Genomic DNA, 21,730 nt, shown 5'->3' on the forward strand with positions numbered 1-21,730 from the left:
AAATTCAGGAAATACAGAGAACACCAAGATACTCCACGAGAAGATCAGCCCCAAGACACATAATTATCAGATTCTCCAAGGTCGAAATGAAGGGAAAAAATGTTAAGGGAAGTCAGAGAGGAAGGCTAGGTAACCTACAAAGGGAAGCCCATCAGAATATCAGTGGACCTCTCAGCTGAAACACTACAAGCCAGAAGGGAATGGGGCCAATATTCAACATTTGTAAAGAAAAGAATTTTCAACCCAGAATTTCATATCCAGCCAAACTGAGCTTCATAAGTGAAGGAGAAATAAAATCCTTTCCAGACAAGAAAATGTTGAGGAATTTTATCACTACCAGACCTGCCTTGCAAGAGCTCCTGAAGGAAACACTAAATATGGAAAGGAAAACTGGTACTGCAAAAATACACCAAAATATAAAGACCAATGACACCATGAAGAAACTGCATCAACTAGTGTTGATAACCAGATACCATCATGATGACAGAATCAAACTCACACATGACAATATTGACCTTAAATGTAAATGGGCTAAGTGCCCCCATTAAAAGACACAGGCTGGCATGTTGGATAGAGACAAGGCCCATCAGTATGCTGTATTCAGGAGACCTATCTCACGGACAAAGACACACACAGGGTCAAAATAAAGGGATGAAGGAAAATTTACCATGCAAGTGGAAAGTAAAAAAAAAAAAAGTGGGGGTTGCAATCCTAGTCTCTGATAAAACAGATTTTAAACCAACAAATACCAAAAAAGACAAAAAAGGGCATTACATAATGGTAAAGGGATCAATGCAACAAGAAGAGCTAAATACCCTAAATATATATGCACACTATACAGAAGCACACAGATTCATGAAAGTTTTTGAAGACCTACAAAGAAACTTAAACTCCCACACAGTAATAGTGGAACACTTTAACATCCCACTGTCAATATAAAACAGATCAATGAGATGGAAGATTAACAACAATATTTAGGACTTGAACTCAGGTCTGGATGAAGTGGGCCTAATAGACATCTACAGAACTCTCCACTCCAAATCCACAGAATATACATGACACTTATTCTAAAGTCAACCAATAATTGGAAGTAAAACACTCCAATAATTGGAGGTAAAATACTCCTCATCAAACGCAAAAAAACCTGAAATAGTAGTCTTTTAGGCCAGGCACAGTGCAATCAAATTAGAACTCGGGATTAAGAAACTCACTCAAAACCACACAGTTGCATGGAAATTGAACAACCTGCTCCTAAATGATTCCTGACTAATTAATGAAATTAAGGCAGAAATCAAGAAGGTCTTTCAAATCAATGAGAACAAAGCGACTATGTACCAGAATCTCTAAGGCACAGCTAAAGTATTGATGATAGGGAAATTTATAGCACTAAATGCCCACATCAGAAAGCTAGAAAGATCTCAAATTGACAGCCTACATCACAATTAAAAGAGCTAGAAAAGCAAGAGCAAACCAATCCAAAGGCTAGCAGAAGACAAGAAATAACTAAGATCATAGAAGAACTGGAGGAGATAGAGATACAAAAATCCCTCCGAAAAAAATCAATGAATCCAGGAGCTGGCTTTTTGAAAACAAAAAAACAAGATAGATAAATAGATAGATAGATAATCGACTAATAAAGAAGAAAAGATAGAAGAATCAAATAGACACAATAAAACATGATAAAGGGGATATCACCACTTACTCCACAGAAATACAAACTACCATCAGGAATACTATAAACACCTCTATGCGAATAAACTAGAAAATCTAAAAAAAAGTTGATCAATTCCTGGACACATACCCCCTCCCAAGACTAAAGCAGGAAGAAGTTAAATCCCTGAATAAACCAATGACTAGTTCTGAAATTGAGGCAGTAATTAATAGCCTACCAATCAAAAAAAGTCCAAGACCAGGTGTACTCACAACTGAATTCTACCAGAGATGCAAAGAGGAGCTGGTACCATTCCTTCTGAAACTATTCTAAACAATAGAAAAGGAGGGACTCCTCCCTAACTCACTTTATGAGGCCAGAATCATCCTAATGCCAAAACCTAGCAGCGACACAACAACAAGAAGAACAAAAACATCAGGCCAATATCCCTGATAAACACTGATGCAAAATTCCTCAATAAAATACTGGCAAACCAAATCCAGCAGGACATCAAAAAACTTATCCACATCAAGTCGGTTTAATCCCTGGGATACAAGCCTGGTTCTACATATGCAGATCAATAAATGTAATCCATCACATACACAGAACCAATGACAAAACCCACATGATTATCTCAATACATGCAGAAAAGGCCTCGGATAAAATTCAATACCACTTCATGTTAAAAGCTCATAATAAACTAGATACTGATGAAACACATCTCAAAATATTAAGAGCTATTTATGGCAAACCCACAAACAATATCATATTGAATGGGCAAAAGCTGGAAGCATTCCCTTTGAAAATCAATACAAGACAGGATGCCCTCTTTTACCACTACTATTCAACATAGTATTGGAAGTTCTGGCCAGGGCAATCAGGCAAGAGACAGAAACAAAGCGTATTCAAATAGGAAGAGAGGAAGTCAAATTGTCTGTGTTTGCAGATGATATGATTCTATATTTAGAAAACTGCATTGTCTCAGTTCCAAAACTCCTTCAGCTGATAAGTGACTTCAGCAAAGTCTTAGGGTACAAAATCAGAGTGCAAAAATCACAATCATTCCTATATACCATCAATAGACAAGCAGAGAGCCAAATCACGAATGAACTCCCATTCACAATTGCTACAAAGAGGACAAACTTCCTAGGAATACAGATAACAAAGGATGTGAAAGACCTCTTCAAGGAGAGCTACCAACCACTACTCAAGGAAAATGAGATGACACAAATAAATGGAAAAACACTCCATTTTCATGGATAGGAAGAATCAATATGGTGGAAATGGTCATACTGCCCAAAGTAATTTACAGATTCGATGCTATCCCCATCAAACTACCACTGACATTCTTCACAGAATTAGAAAAAACTACTTTAAGTTTCATATGCAACCAAAGAAGAAACTGTATAGCCAAGAAAATCCTAAGCAAAAAGAACAAAGCTAGAGGCATCATGCTACCTGACTTCAAACTATACCACAAGGCTACAGTAACCAAAACAGTGTGCTACTGGTATTAAAACAGACATACAGACCTATGCAACAGTACAGAGACCTCAGAAATAACATCACACATCCACAACCGTCTGATCTTCGACAAACCTGACAAAAACTAGCAATGGGGAGAGAACTTCTTAATATCAATAAATGAGCTGATATCCATAGAGCAAGTGTTATCAGAGACTGGTTTGGGGAGGGGAGGATGGGGAGAGGCTGATCAATGGGTACAAAATTATAATTAGAAGAAACAAGTTCTAGTGTTCCATTGCACAATAGGGTGACGATGTTTAACACTTAGGTATTTTACATTAAAAATAGCTATAAAAGAGGCTTGGATGACCATCACAAAGAAATGATAAATGCAAGAGGTGATAGTCATACTAAATACACTGAGTTGATCATTATACAACATACGTATGTTCAAAACATCCAATTATACCCCTAAACATGTATGATTATAATATGTGAATTAAAATAAATATAATAGATGAACAAATACAAATCCATATAAACAAAAGGTTATACTAAATCAAAAGGGTGTGTCAGGTTTTTTCTCACTACTGAGGGATCAATATTGTTAATAATATTTGATTGTAATTTTTTACACTTTCAAAATCCAGGAGCCGGTGTGTGCGTGTGTATTCTAGAAAAATGGAATCAACTAAACTTTTATATCCTTATTTAACTGTATGTCAAATTCTTAAAAAATATTAAAATAGCATTTTACTGGTTTATACAATACTGCCTTATATAGAATTTGAATTAACATTCTTTTATTTTTGGCTATTTAAGAAGGTCTCTTTTCTAATATCTACTACTCTAAATAATACTACCATAATAATCCTATATGAATCTTGGATGGTATTATTGATGATTCCTTTAAAATAGAATATTGGAAATTAATTTTTTAAAAAGTTGCCCTTTAATAGATTTAAATAGAATATTTTTATTGTAGTAAATCTAGAAAATTCAAAATATGTCATAAATATTAGACAATATGTAAAGAAATTTAAAAATACCTATATTCTTCAAGAGATAACTCTAGAAAATACTTTGATGTATACTTGCTATTATTATATATATAATTGTAAATACTCTTTAGTTTGAGTTTTGATACTATCTTTGCCAGATATATTTTTAAAATCAGGTTTATGATTGTCCAGTAAGCATTATTTCTTTATCGAAGTGCTGGATTAATTTGCATAATAGGTAATTATCTTTTTATTTAAAACTTAAAAAAATATGATACGGTGCCTACGATAAGACTGCATTACTAGTTTGTAATATTTTTTTCAATTTCTTTCATGATTGACAATCTACTTAGAATATCTACTTTTATTTTAAGCAGTTGGGACTATTTATCTTTTCCCCAGAAAGGCTTACATTTCCTTGAGAGTATTCAAACTTACCAGCATAGTAATTACATGGGTTGGGGAGGGGAGGATGGGGAGAAGTTGATCAATGGGTACAAAATTTTAATTAGATAGAAGAAATGAGTTCTACTGTTTTATTACATAGTAATATCTTCTATTTGTTGTTGATGATGGTTTTTTTTGAGACTTGGTCTCGTGTTGTCATACAGGCTGGAATGCAGTGGGGTGATCACAGCTTATTGCAGCCTTGGCCTCCAGTCTCAACTGATCCTCCCACCTCAGCCTCCTGAGTCATTGGGACTATAGGTGTGCACCACCACACCTGGCAAAAAACAACAACAACAACAAAAAAAAAACAACCAAAAACAAAAGAACACTTTTGTAGCAATGAGATCTCACTTTGCTTCCCAGACTGGTCTCAAACTGCTGGGCTCAAGCAATCCTGCCTTGACCTCCCAAAGTGTTGGGATTGCAGGCATCAGGCACCATGCCTGACTCCTCTTCTAACATTTTAATCTCCTTTATAACTATAAATGTATTTGATAAGATGATTTGTGGCTATTTATCAAATACCTTCAAGTATGGCTCCAACTGCCCACAGTAGACAAAAAAATAACCTCATACCCATTCTTATTACATGCCACTTATGCCTCCAAAGCTAGACACTGACTTGCTTTTCTAATCTTATTTTTTAAATTCATTCATAAGATATATGCTTCACAGACACTTCTCACTATTTCCTTAGGGCAAAGAACATGCATTTCTGTACTTGTCCATTTGTGGTTGAATTTCTTCAAACAGTAATCTCCTTTCTGCTCTTACTTGGCTGATCAGAGTAAGCACTCTCTCTTCTTCTGTTCAAATCTTCTGATCCACTATCATAAACCTTACCATTCCATTTCACGTGCAATTGATGACTTTTTCCTCACCTTACTCAGGGCCCTTTGTGCTTCAATTATTGTGCATTCTTCATTGAATTCTCTAATTCTGTTTCCCCACTAGACATCCTGGATAGCAGAACTATGACCAGTTACTATTAGTTTTTTTTTTTTTTTTTTTGTCAACCAACCTACTTACAGTAAGAAATGATTCAATTTAAGATCAAATTAGCCAACTGCTTGTGTGACCTAGAAATAAACACAACTACTTAGCTATCTTTTCCCACATAATAGGGCCAATGGCAATAACCTCTGTCTACTGAAAAGCTGTCATAGTTTGTACTGATTTTGTTACAAACAAGATCTTTTACTATATACCAGAAAATAATAATCAAAAATACAAAAATCTACGGTGTCTGTGGTGAGAATGGCTCTTCCTTCAATGTGGTGCTTGTGCAGTACACAACCTATATTATATGTACTACCATATGGGTTTCCTATTTCTAACACTGTATTTTTTCAATGTTTAAACTATGAGTCAAGAGCATAAATTATTTTATGGCTCATTTAGAGACAATGTAAAACAATATTCTCTTTCAACAAATAGAAGATGTTAACTACTGTCCTAATAATAATATGTACTTATTTATAACAGTGACTACTCACTTTTCTCTTAAGACCTTCTCTGATTATTATTTTAAAGTGAAATAGCAAATCATCTCAACTCCCTCCAGGCTAAATGAGTAACATCAGTATCAGTCACATTTGGAACCAAATGCATAATATCTATCTATAATACCAACCTTATTACTTATGTATTGCTCAGCCATATCATATAAATTATCTCATGATGTAAATATACTAGCATATACTAACATTACCACTTACTATATGCAAGTTATTTAAGTTCTTTAAATCTCAGTTTCTTTATTTACATAATCAAGAATACATTGACTTTGTGGAGCTGTGGGAAGAATTAAAGATAGTATCTTTAATATGCCAATAGGTGCCTTCTATTTCCAGAGGAAATTGGTTCCCACTGATAGATCTTGGTAACGGGGTAACCCTATGCATACTGTTGTCCTGTCAACAATGGACATTTGGTCCACAAGTCATCAAGTGCATATGATGTTGAAACAAAAATGTGCTTTCTCCCATAATTGGCACATAAAAATATTGGATGATTTAAGTCAAATAAGCAATTGAAACATGAGGAACATGGTCATATAGAAAGCCAAAGAAGATAATAAAGGCATAGCAATTCTACAGCATGCTAGACAATGACAAAATGGTATGTTAAGCAAAAACGGTTATTTTCCTGATAGAACAGAGCGGGTATGGAAAGAGAAACATTGGGAAAAGGACAGAAAGCAAGGAAGGTAGAAAGAAAGCGAGGGAAGGAGGGAGAGGAAGGAAGGGAGGGAGGGTGGGAGGGAGGAAGGGAGACACAGGAGAGGGGAGGGGAGGGGAGGGGAGAGGAGAGGAGGGGAAGGAAGAGGAGAGGAGAGAAAAGGAGAGGAGAGGAGAGGAGAGGAGAGGAGAGGAGGGACAAGGAGAGGAGGGACAAGGAGAGGAGGGACAAGGAGAGGAGGGACAAGGAGAAAGAAGAGAGAGAAATGTTAGTTCCAGGGAAAGAAAAATGGAGTAACTGCCTTACTGTTTTTCATTTCACATGAGGACTAGTAGATAACAATACTTCACTTTCAAAAAGATTTTCCCACATCTTTCTGACAAGTTTTCCTATACAATAGAGTTTATTAGAATGATTTTAAAGTCCAAATAATTCTTTATTTGTTTGAGAAATGCATAGCACCGTCTCTAGTACACACTAGACATTAAATGAATAGAAGCTATCACTAATCAGATTATAAGCTCAAAATTCAGAGAAGATAATGCAATTAGCATTTATTTTAGTTTCAAAAATCTATAATCTAAACCACAAAGTTGAAATCTTTTCTGTTAAACTGAGTAGTCATTGACAGAAATGTGGCTTGGTCTTATTTTGGCTGCCATGTAAATAACATTTCAAATATAAAGGAAACATAGACCTCTCCTCTGTGCACCCCTTTTTTATCTACTGAAGAATAACATTATAGACACTTACAAGATTCAGCAACATAATGATTATGAAATTGATACAGACAGCAGCAGCAGATGTTGCAAACTGCCAGTATTGTTTGATGAAATTCCATTTGAATGATGCAAACTGTTCCATGACAACCAGGCGATACACCACGACTCCAAACACTGCAGTGATCACCAGAGAAATCTACAATATGGGAGACCAGAAGAAAAATCCATATTTTACATCGTTAACAAATCAAAAGCAAAACCATAGATCAAATCTAGTGTCCCCAAGAATTGACGGTATTTATCTTTCCAAGAAAAGACACCTAGATTTAATTTTCTCCTTTACGGAAGTTACATCAAAATAAATAGGACAAAATTTCTTGTTTTAGTATGATAACAAAGTGATCACACTAACATGCAAATTCTGTCCAATGTCCTCTTAAATGGAATGCTCTGTTTTAACAGAAGATATCTAACCCATCAGGTCAACTCATATAATTTCCATTTTATCTTAGATGATCTCTGTTTCTCCCAAAGAGTGTTTTCTTTAAAAAGGTGCACAAACTCCCTTTGTAAAATCTCCATAACCTGTTGTGATTTCCGTGTTTGTTTAATAGTATGTATTACCAAGGTGTTGGAAAGAATACGGTTTCTGACATTCTCAAGGTCACAAAATGAGCTGGTACCATAGAACTTACTTCTAAATTTGGAATCTCCAAATATTTTGATATTGATGGCTATACTTTACCATGAAGAATATTCCTGAGACAGAAACAAGAAGGCGAGTGACTTTGTCTGAGGAAGGCTGATGTGGCTCAGGTTTTCCTGTGATGGGGTTTACGATCTCCATCTTGTAATATTTGGCTTCAAACTGGGGACGAAGTGTTTCCTATGAGAGATACTAAAGTTATCGAAACATCAAAGGCATAAACTTTAAAAAAATACCCCCAAGAGTTGATACAATACTCCTAAATTTGGCCTACTTTTGTATTAAGTATTCACAGTCAAGCAACCTTTTTAAAATAACATCAAAGTACTTTCCAAATAAATCCTACTCAGTTTTGTAATTAGCGTAATTTTCCACTAATGTAATTGAAAAAGCATCACAGAAGTGGTGTGAAAAACACATACTTCACTGATCTCTATTATCGTCATAAAATAATAAATCTTGTTAGTAGGAAACATCAAGGGAAAATCTAATGGTGGTTAATTGCTTCCATCTGAATGCCAGAGCAGTGGATAATTTTTCATATCCTGTAATACCCCAGGTTCCCTATCTCCTAGTATCCTAACATCTTACCTCCTCTTCTTCCCATTCGATAAGGTCCCAAGTATATGTCAGTATACTCCTTCTCCTCTTCCAAAACTCCAGGAAGACTGTGGCTATAAAATACAATAATGATGATAGTTCTTTACCCAAATCACATCACATTGCTTTCCTTCTTTATGTTGATATATCTTATCTCATAATTAAAATTAATTAAATTATTATTAAAGTAATAAAATTAAATTTTATTTTTCCCTTGTTCTCTTCTCCCTGTGTTTATACATCATTATTAGTGTACACTGCTAGAGAGGTGTGCTTTCTTTTACTGGAACCAAGAAGCAGACACCTTTTGTCAGCACAGCTTATCAAAATGATGCAATCAATATTACTGAGATAAATATTGTCCCTTTTGACCTGCACATCCTTATTCAAAATTATCTAAAGCCTCAAATTAAGCCTTCTCCAAGTATCACAAAGACCATATGCTACTCATCCAGAAATTACAGAGAGGTGGTGTGGGAGAGAGAATAAAAGAACAAACTCCCATGGTGAAGGAGAAGAAAAGAAAGACCGGAGAAGAAATTCTCGAATTCATATTCTGGATGGACTCTACATGGACTGAAAAGGACTCAGTGGAAAAAGTATAGACATTCCTGAACTGTCAGTTTTTCTTTGTAAACAGCTAAGAGAATGACTGCTGTTTTATTTTTTGCTAGGTGAGCTCTATCCTACACCATTCAAGACTTCGTGGACATAACTATGAACTCACATATACGTTTTAAAAATTTTTGGTACTAAGGTTTTGTTCTCCTTTTTTCTTTATAACTAAATGTCAGCACCACTATTGGTTAGAAAAAAGTATGGTGTTCATAATTATATTTTATGACATTTACAAAGCCCTCTTTCACGTATGTTTTAAATTCATTGTCACTCTCATAACATCAACAAAGAGGTATGGCAGGTGTTAACATCATGTGGATTTTGGAAACAAAGATGCTAATTGGCCACGACACAGACAATGAATGACAGAGCCAGGACCAAAACTCTTGCTAGTTTCTCTCCACCCACAGTGCCGGGCTGGTGCATTCCTCAGGCTAGTTTTTGTTTATTGGTTGGTTGGTGTTTGGTTTTATTTTTTATCCCCAAAACTACCATAAGTAATTACTCTTTACTGATTTTTGGCAGTTTTAAAAAAGTATGAATGATTAAAAGAATCAAGACAGCCAAAAATTATTGTCAGCAAGACAAATTAGAATCTCCAAGCACTGGATCTGCTTTCAAGTAGAAGACCAGAATCACTGTTACCAAGTGGGAGATTTAGTATTTAAGAGGAAAGTGGGATATAGAGAAAGTAAATAGAAGAAGAGATACAAAGAAAAGGAAAACTGAAAAAAAAAAAAGTAAAATATTAAGTACGCAAGTAAAACATACAGTGATTCCTCGCCTGAGGCTTAAGGTTTTTAACATAGTGCATGACATTTAGAATGCTCAATCAAATTCTAATTAACATTGGTCTCCATCAAGGCTTAAAGTTGAAATGTGTCACATGCTTTCTTCCTAATTTCTATTTCCAGCATATACTTGAACAAGAAGCATCAGTCACAAAATATAAAAAATAAAGGTAATCTTAAATTTGGTGTGATTTTAGCTTGAAGCATTACAGAGAACACACTGAATCTTTCTCAGAAAGTAGGGTGCCTACTTTAAATTTTAATATTGAGTTAAACTTTGATAAAAATCCACGCTCACCTTAAGATATATGCATTTTATTCATGGCTTATTTATTTAAACTTTTCAGGTAATTGACATTCTCACTTTTAAAAATTGTTAATTAGAAAAAGTATAAAGAATAATTGATGTGTGTGCAAAGCACTAATGAAATAAATTGGTATTTACTAATCCCTACTAAACTTAATAGTAAAAACATAATTAATAATAAAAATAGCTAACTTTGAAAGTTAAAACAGTGTTTGCTTCTGGGGGTGGATATGATTGGCAAGAGGCTCAAGGAACTATATGAGGCATTGAAATCTATATTTTAACAGGGAGATAGTAGTTATACAAGCTCATGTATTTTTCAAAAGTGACCATACTGTTCTTAGAATCTGTGGATTTCACTCTTATGCAAATTATATCAAAAAAAATTTTAAGATTATATGACTTGATTCTTATGAAAATGGTCTTTGATTTCCCAATCGTTATATCTTTTTTTTTGGAGACAGTTTCATTTTGTCAACCAGGCTAGAGTGTGCAGTGGCATGGTCTCAGCTCACTTCAACCTCTGTCTCCTGGGTTCAAGCGATTCTCCTGCCTCAGCCTCCTCAGCAGCTGAGGCAACAGGTGTACACCACCATACCCAACTGATTTTTTGTATTTTAGTAGAGACGGGTTTTCACCATGTTGCCCAGTCTGGTCTTGAACTCCTGAGCTCATGCAATCTGTCCACCTTGCCCTCCCAAAGTGCTAGAATTGCAGGCGTGAGCCAGTGTGCCTGGCTCCAACACTTTTAAGTCTTGTACTTAGCAATGGTAGGACCTGATCTTGCAGTGAGGGGGCTGAAAAGAAAGTGGGGAGATGGGATGACCATATCTCATTCCACAGTCAGTTCCAGGGTGGTTGCAAACCTAAATTATGATCATAGGAAACCAGCTTGGATTTGAAGAGTAGGCTGAGCAATAAAAATGTCTGCACAGTTCTCTAGAACAGTTGCATTAACCAACTTGGAAAGGAGAAAGGGCTTCTATTCATGCCATGATTGAAGCAAACAGAAGAAGTAGAAGTACGCAGCTCAGGTGATCCCAAGGTTCTCTCAGGTATGTAAATGCATGTGGCTTAGCATAAACATAGAAGGAAAGGCTGGGGCCAACCCTAAACAAAACAGTGCTTGGTTCATCTAGACACACCCAAATTTCAATAACATGTGATGAAATAAAGCTCTACACTGCCCTAAGTTATCAACCAGTTTTGACCCACTGGCTCACATTTTGTCTACTCTGGCGTAAATAGTCTCTTCCAAACGATGGAAATATGAGATGGAAGGCAAAAACTGTTAGGGTCTCAATTCACTGACTGTTCTCTCAGAAGAGTTATATCAATTTAATCTGATCCTTGATAGCAGAGGGAAAGACGGCGAGAAAAGGGTTTGAGCTGGCATCTTAAGATTGAGTATTGCACGTGGGGATTTCAAGAGGAAACAGAAATCTGTAAAAAACTCTATGAAGGATAAAGGATACTTTATTCCTTCTTTTAATAAAGTATCTTATCATCCATTTGACTATAATTGCTGGTGAAAAGTTTGGCATGCAGTATTCTGGCTGGATCAGGTGGTCTCTGAAGCAAGCAGCGGATTAAAAGAATGCAGGAACATTAATGACAGGCCCAGATAAGATCAGGGGTGAGAACTGTGAGGTTGGAAGAACTGACAAACTGAATCAGGGGGATTTATATAGCTGAACATTTTAGAGCTTCAAAAAGATTTCAATGCTCAAGCTACCATTTAGACCAATTAAGTCAAAATCTCCAGGGACAATACCCCAGCATCAGTACATTTTAAAGCTCCCAAAAACTTCCAATGTGCAGCCAAGGTTGAACACTAACCTAGAGAATAAGCAGTTGTGCTGATAAAAGAGGAAGAAGAGCAGTCAAAGTCAGGGTTACTGAGGTGGTAGAAACTCAGTGCAAAAACCATAAGGTCAAGCCAGCGGAAATAATAGCTGTCATTTTGTTTTGACTTCCAACTATTTATAAAGCATTTTAATAATCTCTTTGGATACATTACTTCTAATATCTATAACACCCATTCTCTTAAAAGTCAACAAAAATCTGAATGGCAACTCAATGTACAAGGTATATATGAAATGTGCCATAAAATGGCTATTACTATTAACCTTAAGTTTAACATATGAGAAATCTGGAGTATTGAGACATTAAGTGACTTGCTGAAGCCACATGGATGACAGGAAGTCTTCCTAACTCTAATATTCCTACTCTATCATTCAGTGCTTCCCTGGATGTTACTGGATAGGCATGAAAATAGGTTCTGATAGACGGGAATGAAAATCTGAGAACAAGCTGTGAGTACCAACAATAAAGAACAGATAGGAAGATAGGGATGTAAGAAAAATTGCAGAAATGAAATAGCATGGGGTTCGAAGCACAGAAATCTGATATATAAGAGCAAAGGAACAATGGCTCAAAATAAAGATGCAATGGAAGGATGGTGAGGAGGGGAGCGAGTACATTAAACTTGTTAAATGTTAAAATAAATATACTTAAAAATGAAAGTGTATAAAATGAAAGTCATTACATTTATAAAGAATGAAATATCAAATCAGATATAGATGTAGAAAAGGTTTTTATATATATAGATAGGCAGGCTGAAAAATCTAGATATATACATAATGCCCCAAAATATATATATCAAAGCATTAACACTCATTGTCTGTGGGAAGTGGGTTAGGGAGCCCTTTGACTTTGTTCATAATACACATTTTAAATGTGTGCTGCCTATGTTCTTTTTAACCACTCTGGAGAGTTTATCAACTCCTTTCTTTGGTCCTGTAAAACTGGTTTGGGTATGGAGTCAGGGGATCAGAGGCCTCCATAGGAGAAGGACATTTTTGTTACCAGGGGAAAGCCAGGTTTGACATGACTCAGGAGGTGGAAGGGATATTCCAGAAAAGCTGAAGATAATAAAGCATAACTCTGTTTCTCAGCAACTACACGTTAGATTTACTTTTCACACCTGCCTCTCTGACAACTATGAGACTCTCTTCTCAACTTAAAAAAATTTCAAAGATGCACAGGCTGCACTTAGTTCTTAAACCTCCATTTCCTCAGTTTATAGTGCATAGCAGGGTATCAGAATCAGAGTCACAAATGTAAGGGAGGTTAGATAGTTAACGTGGTTTGTTCCAAATTATTTATTTTAAATTTAAAGAAAACAAGACCTAGAGTGGTTGAACTATATCACTGACCTTGTTTAGAAACTTTCCAAAGCATCTACAGTACTTTATTATAACTTACTACACTTGTTTTTATACATGATTTTTACTACTCTTGAAGTTAAGTTTCTTCAGTGTCTGTTTCTTCTCAGCCTTTTTAGTGTTTTTTTTTCTTAGCCATTTTGGTGCGCTGAAAATGCTCAATAAATGTTCATCAAATTGAACTGAATTATTGAATAGAATCCAGTCATAATTCCTGATCTTGTCGTCTTTCCATTATTCCAGGTTTTCAAATTAAGCTTCAAGAATCTCATTAGTGATATAGGAAAAAGACAGAATCTCACCAGGGAAGCCCCTTCTGTATCTGATTTATATATTGAATAATCAAGATCAATTCTAGTTGAAAAAATAATTATTGCTTAACAATTTTTAAAAACCACTGTACTATACTTCTAATGTGGTTGATTAGAAAAAGGCAGGGGGCTGGGTGCGGTGGCTCAAGCCTGTAATCCCAGCACTTTGCGAGGCCGAGGCGGGCAGATCACCTAAGGTCGGGAGTTTGAGACCAGTCTGACCAGCATGGAGAAACCCTGTCTTTACTAAAAATACAAAAAATTAGCAGGGTGCAGTGGCGCATGCCTGTAATCCCAGCTACTCTGGAGGCTGAGGCAGGAGAATCGCTTGAACCCGAGAGTCAGAGGTTGCAGTGAGCCAAGATTGCGCCACTGCACTCCAGCCTGGGCAACAAGAGTGAAACTCGGTCTCACCCACACAAAAAATAATAAACAAAAGGAAAAAAGAAAGAAAGGGGCAGGGGAAAGGGGTCAACTCAAACACAAATGAAGTTAAATATGTCTGAATGTGGAGGAAAAAGGAACTCCAAGCATTCTTTTCATCAGAACAGTTAAAGACTTGAAGCCTTCTCAAAAGAAGGCACAGCTGAAACAACAGTTTATCAGAGCAGCAACTCAGACTGCCAGTTTGGACAGCACCCAAGTACTACTAAAGACTCCTCCATTCCCCAGGTTTATTTTCAGCATCATCCTCAAGCATAATGTGCTTTCCCAAGGCACTATTGCAACAGCACTATAAATGAGGTAGAAATAGAAACCTTGCTAAACAGGTTCTGCATTTGGCAAAAGAGCCATGAATATGGGACATTTTACATCACCATGCCTGGAGAAAATTACTCGGTCTTTTTGGTTAACACCTTACAGAAATGTAACGCATGGAGTTCTATGGAGTTCTCTACATAAGCACAAAGTAGATTAATTGATATGAAGAGCCTATAAATATGTGTGAAGAGGCAGATTTTGAACATCTGGACTGAACTGTATTTGACACAGCACAATGTCTGGAACTGCTTAGTCAAAACCTGTTTGTCTCATTAAATTTCCTCTGTCCAAGGCATGGAATCTCTCTCTAATTTTACCTCAAATTACCCTTTCCTTCATTTCTCTCTCTAAAAGCATTAAATGAGAAAGAGGATGGTAAAGCCAGCATTTGAAGCCTAAGCATTGCAAATCTTTACCCATTTCTGAAATCAAACTTGACATATTCCCCTCCATTGCAAATTTCATGAAGGAATAAGAAGCTATATAAAGCATCATCATGTGTATTAAATTACAATGAGAACTCTCACTCAATCTTGACCAGAGTAGACTCTTAACTTGGAAGTAGAGTCCCTCTAAAGCTAACTCTTCTTGTCACTCAATATTGTATTGGCATTTGTATATTAAATAGACATTTCAGTAGCATTTATTCAGACTGAAATGGATACTCTCAATTTAATTGCTTAAATACCGGAGATGTGCACACTTGACAAACTTGTTAGCTTTTAGCCATATATTTTTCATAAATGCAATATAATCTTTTAAAGTACACTATTAATGTTTCTTAAGCCTTTTTCTCATCTTACAATTCAATGATTTGATATTATTTCTTTAATTCAGTTGAACATTTTCTAACTAAAAATGTAACATCAGCAAAAATAACAGGAATAAACACCTTGTCTTATTTATTTCTGAAATACAGAGGTAGAGGAGTGCATGTCATACAGTCTTTAATTAATATATGTTGAAAGAATTAATTAAAAGTATAAAGAAGAAAATAAAGTCACTAAAAATCCCACCATGAATAAACAGTTACTATGAACATTTTGGTATATATCCAAGGCATTTTTCTTGAGCAGGATATTTGGGACTGACACCTTGCTGATACTCAGTATTGCCATACTAGTTGTTAACTTATAAAGGAAAAAACAAAACTGAACCTGCAGCTAAGCTCCCTAAAGACTTCCATCTCCTTACTGGCTACCCTATCTTTCCCAGGAAACTTTCAGTAGGACCAGATACCTGTATAGTTAGTCCCTGAAACAACTTGTGACTCCAGAAAACTGCTCCAGAACTAAGTTCTTTGTCTATTCTAACTGGCCAGTACTACAGCCCTAAACATTATTCAGTATTTGTCCATAATGCAAGCATTTCTCTGAAACTGGATATACTACCTCAGTTAAATTGTACTTGGTACTGTACTTTACCACTGTAAAATAAATTACTGACTTCACCTTTACAATAAATGCAATGACAATGAACTTTTTGATTAAGTAATAATGCTTCTCAGAACATACAGGAACAACATTGTGGTACTGAACAAAGAGCACAGGTTAGAGTAGGATATTCTGGGTTTCAAAGGTGCATATATTTCTAATTGTCTGACGCTGGACAAATTACTAAATGATGATAAAATTTTGTTGTTACTACCTAAAATGAGAATAATAAAATTGTATTCATAAGAGTGTTGTACAAATTAAGTGAGAGACAATTTGTAAGTAACTATGCTTAATCCACTGGAAGGCCACAATGAATTGTAATAACCAATTTTTTTAACACTCTAATTATTATACATACCAAGAACTTTGTCTTGGTTTCCCCTGCATGAAGATAATTTTCTTCAAGGAAAAACAGACATCTCTCCCTCTCCTCACTCTATCCACTTCAAGTCATGGTTCCTTGGTGAGAACACTCAGAAAATAAAACTCAGTGTACTGCTGCTGCTGAAGTTATCATTTAGCTATAATGACTTTTTCTAACTAGAAAGAAACAAATTAGATATGCAATGACTTTCTAATTACCTGCCTTAAGTGTTTTTTTTTTCAGAAAACATTAATAAATCCTGTGAATCTTTTCCTAACATTGCTAAGTTATAACATTAACAAACTGCCAGTTTTGCCACTTTATTATGCCTGGTTGTAACCTCACTTAAAGAGTTAAGCCCATATAAAAATAGTTGATAGTTAATAAATTGGGCAAGAGCGACTTAAAAAGGTTAGACCATATAATAAAATTAGAGTTTTAAAAGAATAAAGCTGCTATACACAGTACACTTCATCTCACAGGAATGAATCAGTTATGGCACCTCCACAAAACAGAATGTCGTGCATTATTAAAGAGAGCAGTCTCATTTCACTGCAAGGCTGCCAGTTGTAGGCTGAAGAGTCACTTGAGTGCTGGAAATAAAAGGCTCTATTTCAAAAATCTTCTAATAGCAGGAGTCTACAGGAAGCCTAGAACTCTCCATTTTAGCAACAGGCTTCTATCCCCATATTCTATGCACACCTTTCTGCCCGTGAACATGCACCACTGGTCCATCAGGACTAATATAATTGTAGTCTTTCACCTTGTTCATATCAGTCACTTCAAGAAGCTCACAAATTCCAGATCATCCTTCACTCCCCAAGAGCTGATCCTGATGCCACCAGAACAGGGATTGTCTTTATGATGATTGTCCATTCCTTCGCAACTCCTGAAACATGTTCACTATTCCCTTTTTTATGCAAAGTCAAGGGAGAGTCTTTTGGATCTCTTCACCTTCTTGCTCTAATTGAAACCTAGGACTCCCTTAAAACCCCACTTTCCATGAAGCACATTCAAGTGATGGCTCTTTGTCGTCTCCTATGTCCATACGTACTGATAATGAGATAGTGAATTTCTTGCTCTTCATTGCTGCTTTAGGACCATTTTTCCTCCCTCTTCCTTAACAATTCACCGATTTGAATCTCATATTATCAATTCATGCTTCCTACTGCCACTCCTTGTGGTAGTCATATTCTGTTTCCTGGAGACACTTACCCAACGTCTGTGAAGATTTTAAACTCATGTCTTAATATAACTCTTATCAACCAACATGACTCCCAACATTTCTCTTAGAAGTTACAATATACGCAGATAATCTTTCTAGTACCATGGCTTCTCAGTTCCTTGATTTCTATCTTCAAAATTGTTTTCTCCTACTCAGTCTCACTCATGTATTCCCACAACACACTTTTGATCAATAGCAGGCCTTCCATAATATTCAATAATTATATCCATAGCTCTAGTTCACTCCCTATAAACTGCAATTCTAACATTCTCTTGAGCCAGATTATCAATTCATTAATCTGATCATATTTTTACTATCCTTTCCTCTTTTGTCTTTAGGTGTCCTAATGAGCAATCATTATACTCACTTGGGTGCAAATGCCCTCAACTCTCTAGCTCTTGTTTCAGTTTGTTGTAACCCTAGTTAAACCCAACACTCCGTCTATTATCTATTTGTACTCCTGCACATTAACATAGCTGGAGAAAAGCACAGTCATGCCGAGTGAATTGTTTTGATTACTAACTTTGGGTAGATCCTTGAGGCTGCCATGCTGTCATACTTTCTCTTTCTCATTTTTGTTTTTGAAACAGAGTCTTACTCTTGTTGCCCAGGCTGGTGTGTAATGGCACAATCTTGGCTTCACTGCAAACTTCACCTCCAGGGTTCAAGCCATTCTCTTGACTCAGGCTCCCAAGTAGCTGGGATTACAGGTGCCGCCACCATGCCCAGCTAATTTTTTATATTTTTACTAGAAATGTTGTTTCACCATGTTGACCAGGCTGGTCTTGAACTCCTGCCTCAGGTGATCCACTTGCCTCAGCCACCCAAAGTGCTGGGATTACAAGCGTGAGCCACCACACCTGGCCACTTTCTCTCTTCTTTTAAAAAAATATCCAACACCTATACTCCCATCACTCTCAGTTGACAATTTTTCTGTCTACATGACAAACACCAAAACTGTATCTACCCACTTATCTATCCTTGAGCCCATATCCTCTAGTCTTACATGTTAGAAGATTTCTGAATCTCTAGTTAAGACCAACTCTTCTTGTGAAATAGCTCCTATGATTAATCACCTACCAAAGAAAACTGCTCAAGGATCTATACGCACAGTCATAAATGTGGCCAAGGAATGTCCTTAAGTGAAAAAAAAAAAAAAAAAAAGGCCAAGTTTCAGATCTGAATGGGCCAATGATGAGAAAAATATTTTAAGTAGAAGAAAAAGTAAACTTACAGATGTCTCATGAATAGTATAATTTTTGTTATAATTGACAAATATATTGATATTTATTTACTCATTTATCAATTCACTCATTTATTCTTTTACTTATAAATTTATCCAGCATTTGCTCTGTGCCAGGCATTAGTCTAACCCTGTGAATAAAGCAATGAAGAAAACAGACGAAAATGCAAGCTGTCATGAGCTGACTTTTCTAGTATGGGACTAGATGAGAAATACCTACATAAATAAGATATACAGTATGTTAGATGGCAATAAATGCTATGAAGAAAATACAGCAGAGAGGAGTGAGGATAGGTCAGGAAAAAAGGGTTTCAGGGTTTTTTTCTTTTCATTTTTTTTCATTGTACTTTAGCTTCTGGGGTACATGTGCAGACCATGCCGGGTTGTTGCATAGGTACAAACATAACAAGGTGGTTTGCTGCTTCCATTCCCCCTTCATGTATATCCGGCATTTAAAAAGTGTGATCAGAGAAAGCCTCTCTGGTGTGGAAAAATTCAGTTAAAAATAAAAAATTCACTCATTCATTTTTCATGAAATTAATATTTCTTGAGCAACTACAATGTGCTGGGAGATGCAAATTCAAAATAATTTAATGTGTGTTTGTACACTTAGTTGGATTTCTCTCAACATTTATTAATGCTAATACTGAAGCTTCAATTTTTATCATCTCCAAATAAAAATTATTAGATTTATAATTAACAAAGTCTGAGTTTGACTACTAAGTGTCAAATAACACACAATTATTTTATCTATTTTAACTTGACTCCCCACACACAACTAAGAAGTAATGCCACTCTATTGTACAAATGAGAAAAAATTCCTGGAAATGTGATGGCAATTATCCAAGGTTATGAAACCATGAAGTGGCAAAACCAGGATTCAACAAAGAAACTGTGACTTGGTAGCCTAAGCTTGTTCTACTCTGCACACTGCTCCCTTGCTGATTATAAATCTGGAAAACCTAGCCAGAGACAGAGCCCCAGAATCCTACTAACATGTGTGGCATATGATCATGTCAGCAAAAGAAACATTCAGAAGAAAGCAGTGTTTATTTTTTTAATGTTCCCATCATCTTGCAACAACACTACCCTCCCTCTACCTTTTTTGTTTTTGTTTGGATAGAATTGGGAGGGAAGATAAAAAGATATAGTGGACACTATGTGAGACCCTAAATAGTACAGAAAAATATGCAATGCAATATTTTAAACCTATGAACAGTTTAAAGTATTACTAGAAATTATTGAAAATTTAGAAATTATCAAAAATCTCTGATTTACTTCTCTGAATTTAATAGCTTAGAAATTATTGAAAATGTCTGATTACTTAGAAATTATTAAAAATGTCTGATTTACTTCTCTGAATTTAATAGCTGCATTATGTCAGTGGTTTTGAAAATGACTGTGTAATCACTAAAACAATTTTGTGAAAATTTTATCTCCTTGTTCAATATTCTTTTCCATTATACATTTAAATAGTTATAAAGGTTAAAATTTCCAGTGCTTTATGAAAGGAACATTGTAAGTTTATACCAGTATTTTATACCTAATTATATCTCTTTAAAAATATACTTTTAAAAAGCACTTATCTGTTAAATTGTTCCATTTTTATCTTTAAATCTATTTCCATTAAATTTTTACTCAAAATATTTCTAATATATATTTATGTTTGAAAGTGTTATCTTGTCATACTACTCTACAATAATTTTTAAAATGGAGATAGAAATTTTTTAAACTTTTAAAATTTCTTGTGACCATTAGGCTCTTATCTTAAAAAGCTATTGGAATTGAGTAATCATCAGAAGTAATAAAATAATATAATCATTTCAAATTTTAATGAATATTAAATGCAAAATCTAAGACTTTGTTAGAAACATATTCTTAAGGATATCAAGAGGGTTTGTGTTTGTTTTTTAATTGGTATTTTATATTGGCATAATATAGAACTTTCAATTATATATTTTATAATATATAAAATATATAATTTTTTAAATATATTTTCAGAGTATTTACTAAGAAAATATGTTCACTATTATAGATAGAAATGCAACATTTTTCTATAGTCATATCATTCAATTCTTTGAACCATGGTCAAATTAAACGCCAAAAATCATACAGGAATCTCTCCTTTAAAGTTATCTTTAGTTGACTGACCAGGTTTACAACTTTCTTTAGCTCACCATTTATGTATGTATGCATGCAAGTATGTATACGTACATATGTGTATATATAATATCATAACCTCTATTTAAACAAGGGCATTGTCCTAGAATTTCCTTAACTGCAAAATGGAACATTTGAGCTTTCCAAAAAGTTATAGTTAACTGAAGAAGATCATATTTTAACACCATATTACTTAACAAAAAAGATAAACTTGAATGATAAACAACTATTAGCATTTATGAGAATAATCCTTTCATTTCTATTCTAATAGAATATTGAAATAAACTAAATGTTATTATCCCCAAATACATTTCCCAGCCATTAAATTATATTTTATTTATCATGAATATCATTAAAATACTCTCAAATAGTACATTCTCAATGTAATTTATTTCTCTATTATTCAAATATTTCTTTTTGGCTTAAAGTGCCTATGTCCCTATGGGGAAATAAACATGAATTCCATTTGTAGCCTGTATCAGACTCAACGAGCTATCAGTGAATTTGA

The 21,730-nt window shown here is 35.1% G+C and overlaps 1 protein-coding gene across 2 annotated transcripts in view; it reads right to left on the reverse strand.

Annotated features, from left to right (window-relative positions):
- The window catches only part of ANO3 (anoctamin 3), a 173,086-nt gene that overhangs the window by 37,383 nt on the left and 113,973 nt on the right, over positions 1-21,730 (reverse strand). For both annotated transcript variants that reach the window (XM_032283712.1, XM_032283711.1), the window contains 3 exons: positions 8,770-8,852; positions 8,218-8,358; positions 7,504-7,668 (listed from right to left, as the gene is read on the reverse strand). In XM_032283712.1, the coding sequence (XP_032139603.1) occupies positions 7,504-7,668; positions 8,218-8,358; positions 8,770-8,852 (389 nt within the window). The remainder of the gene's footprint in view (positions 1-7,503; positions 7,669-8,217; positions 8,359-8,769; positions 8,853-21,730) is intronic.

This window comes from Sapajus apella, unplaced genomic scaffold (genome assembly GCF_009761245.1).
Source record: "Sapajus apella isolate SASKATOON/1434 unplaced genomic scaffold, GSC_monkey_1.0 scaffold14, whole genome shotgun sequence".
NCBI classification, from domain to species: domain Eukaryota; kingdom Metazoa; phylum Chordata; class Mammalia; order Primates; family Cebidae; genus Sapajus; species Sapajus apella.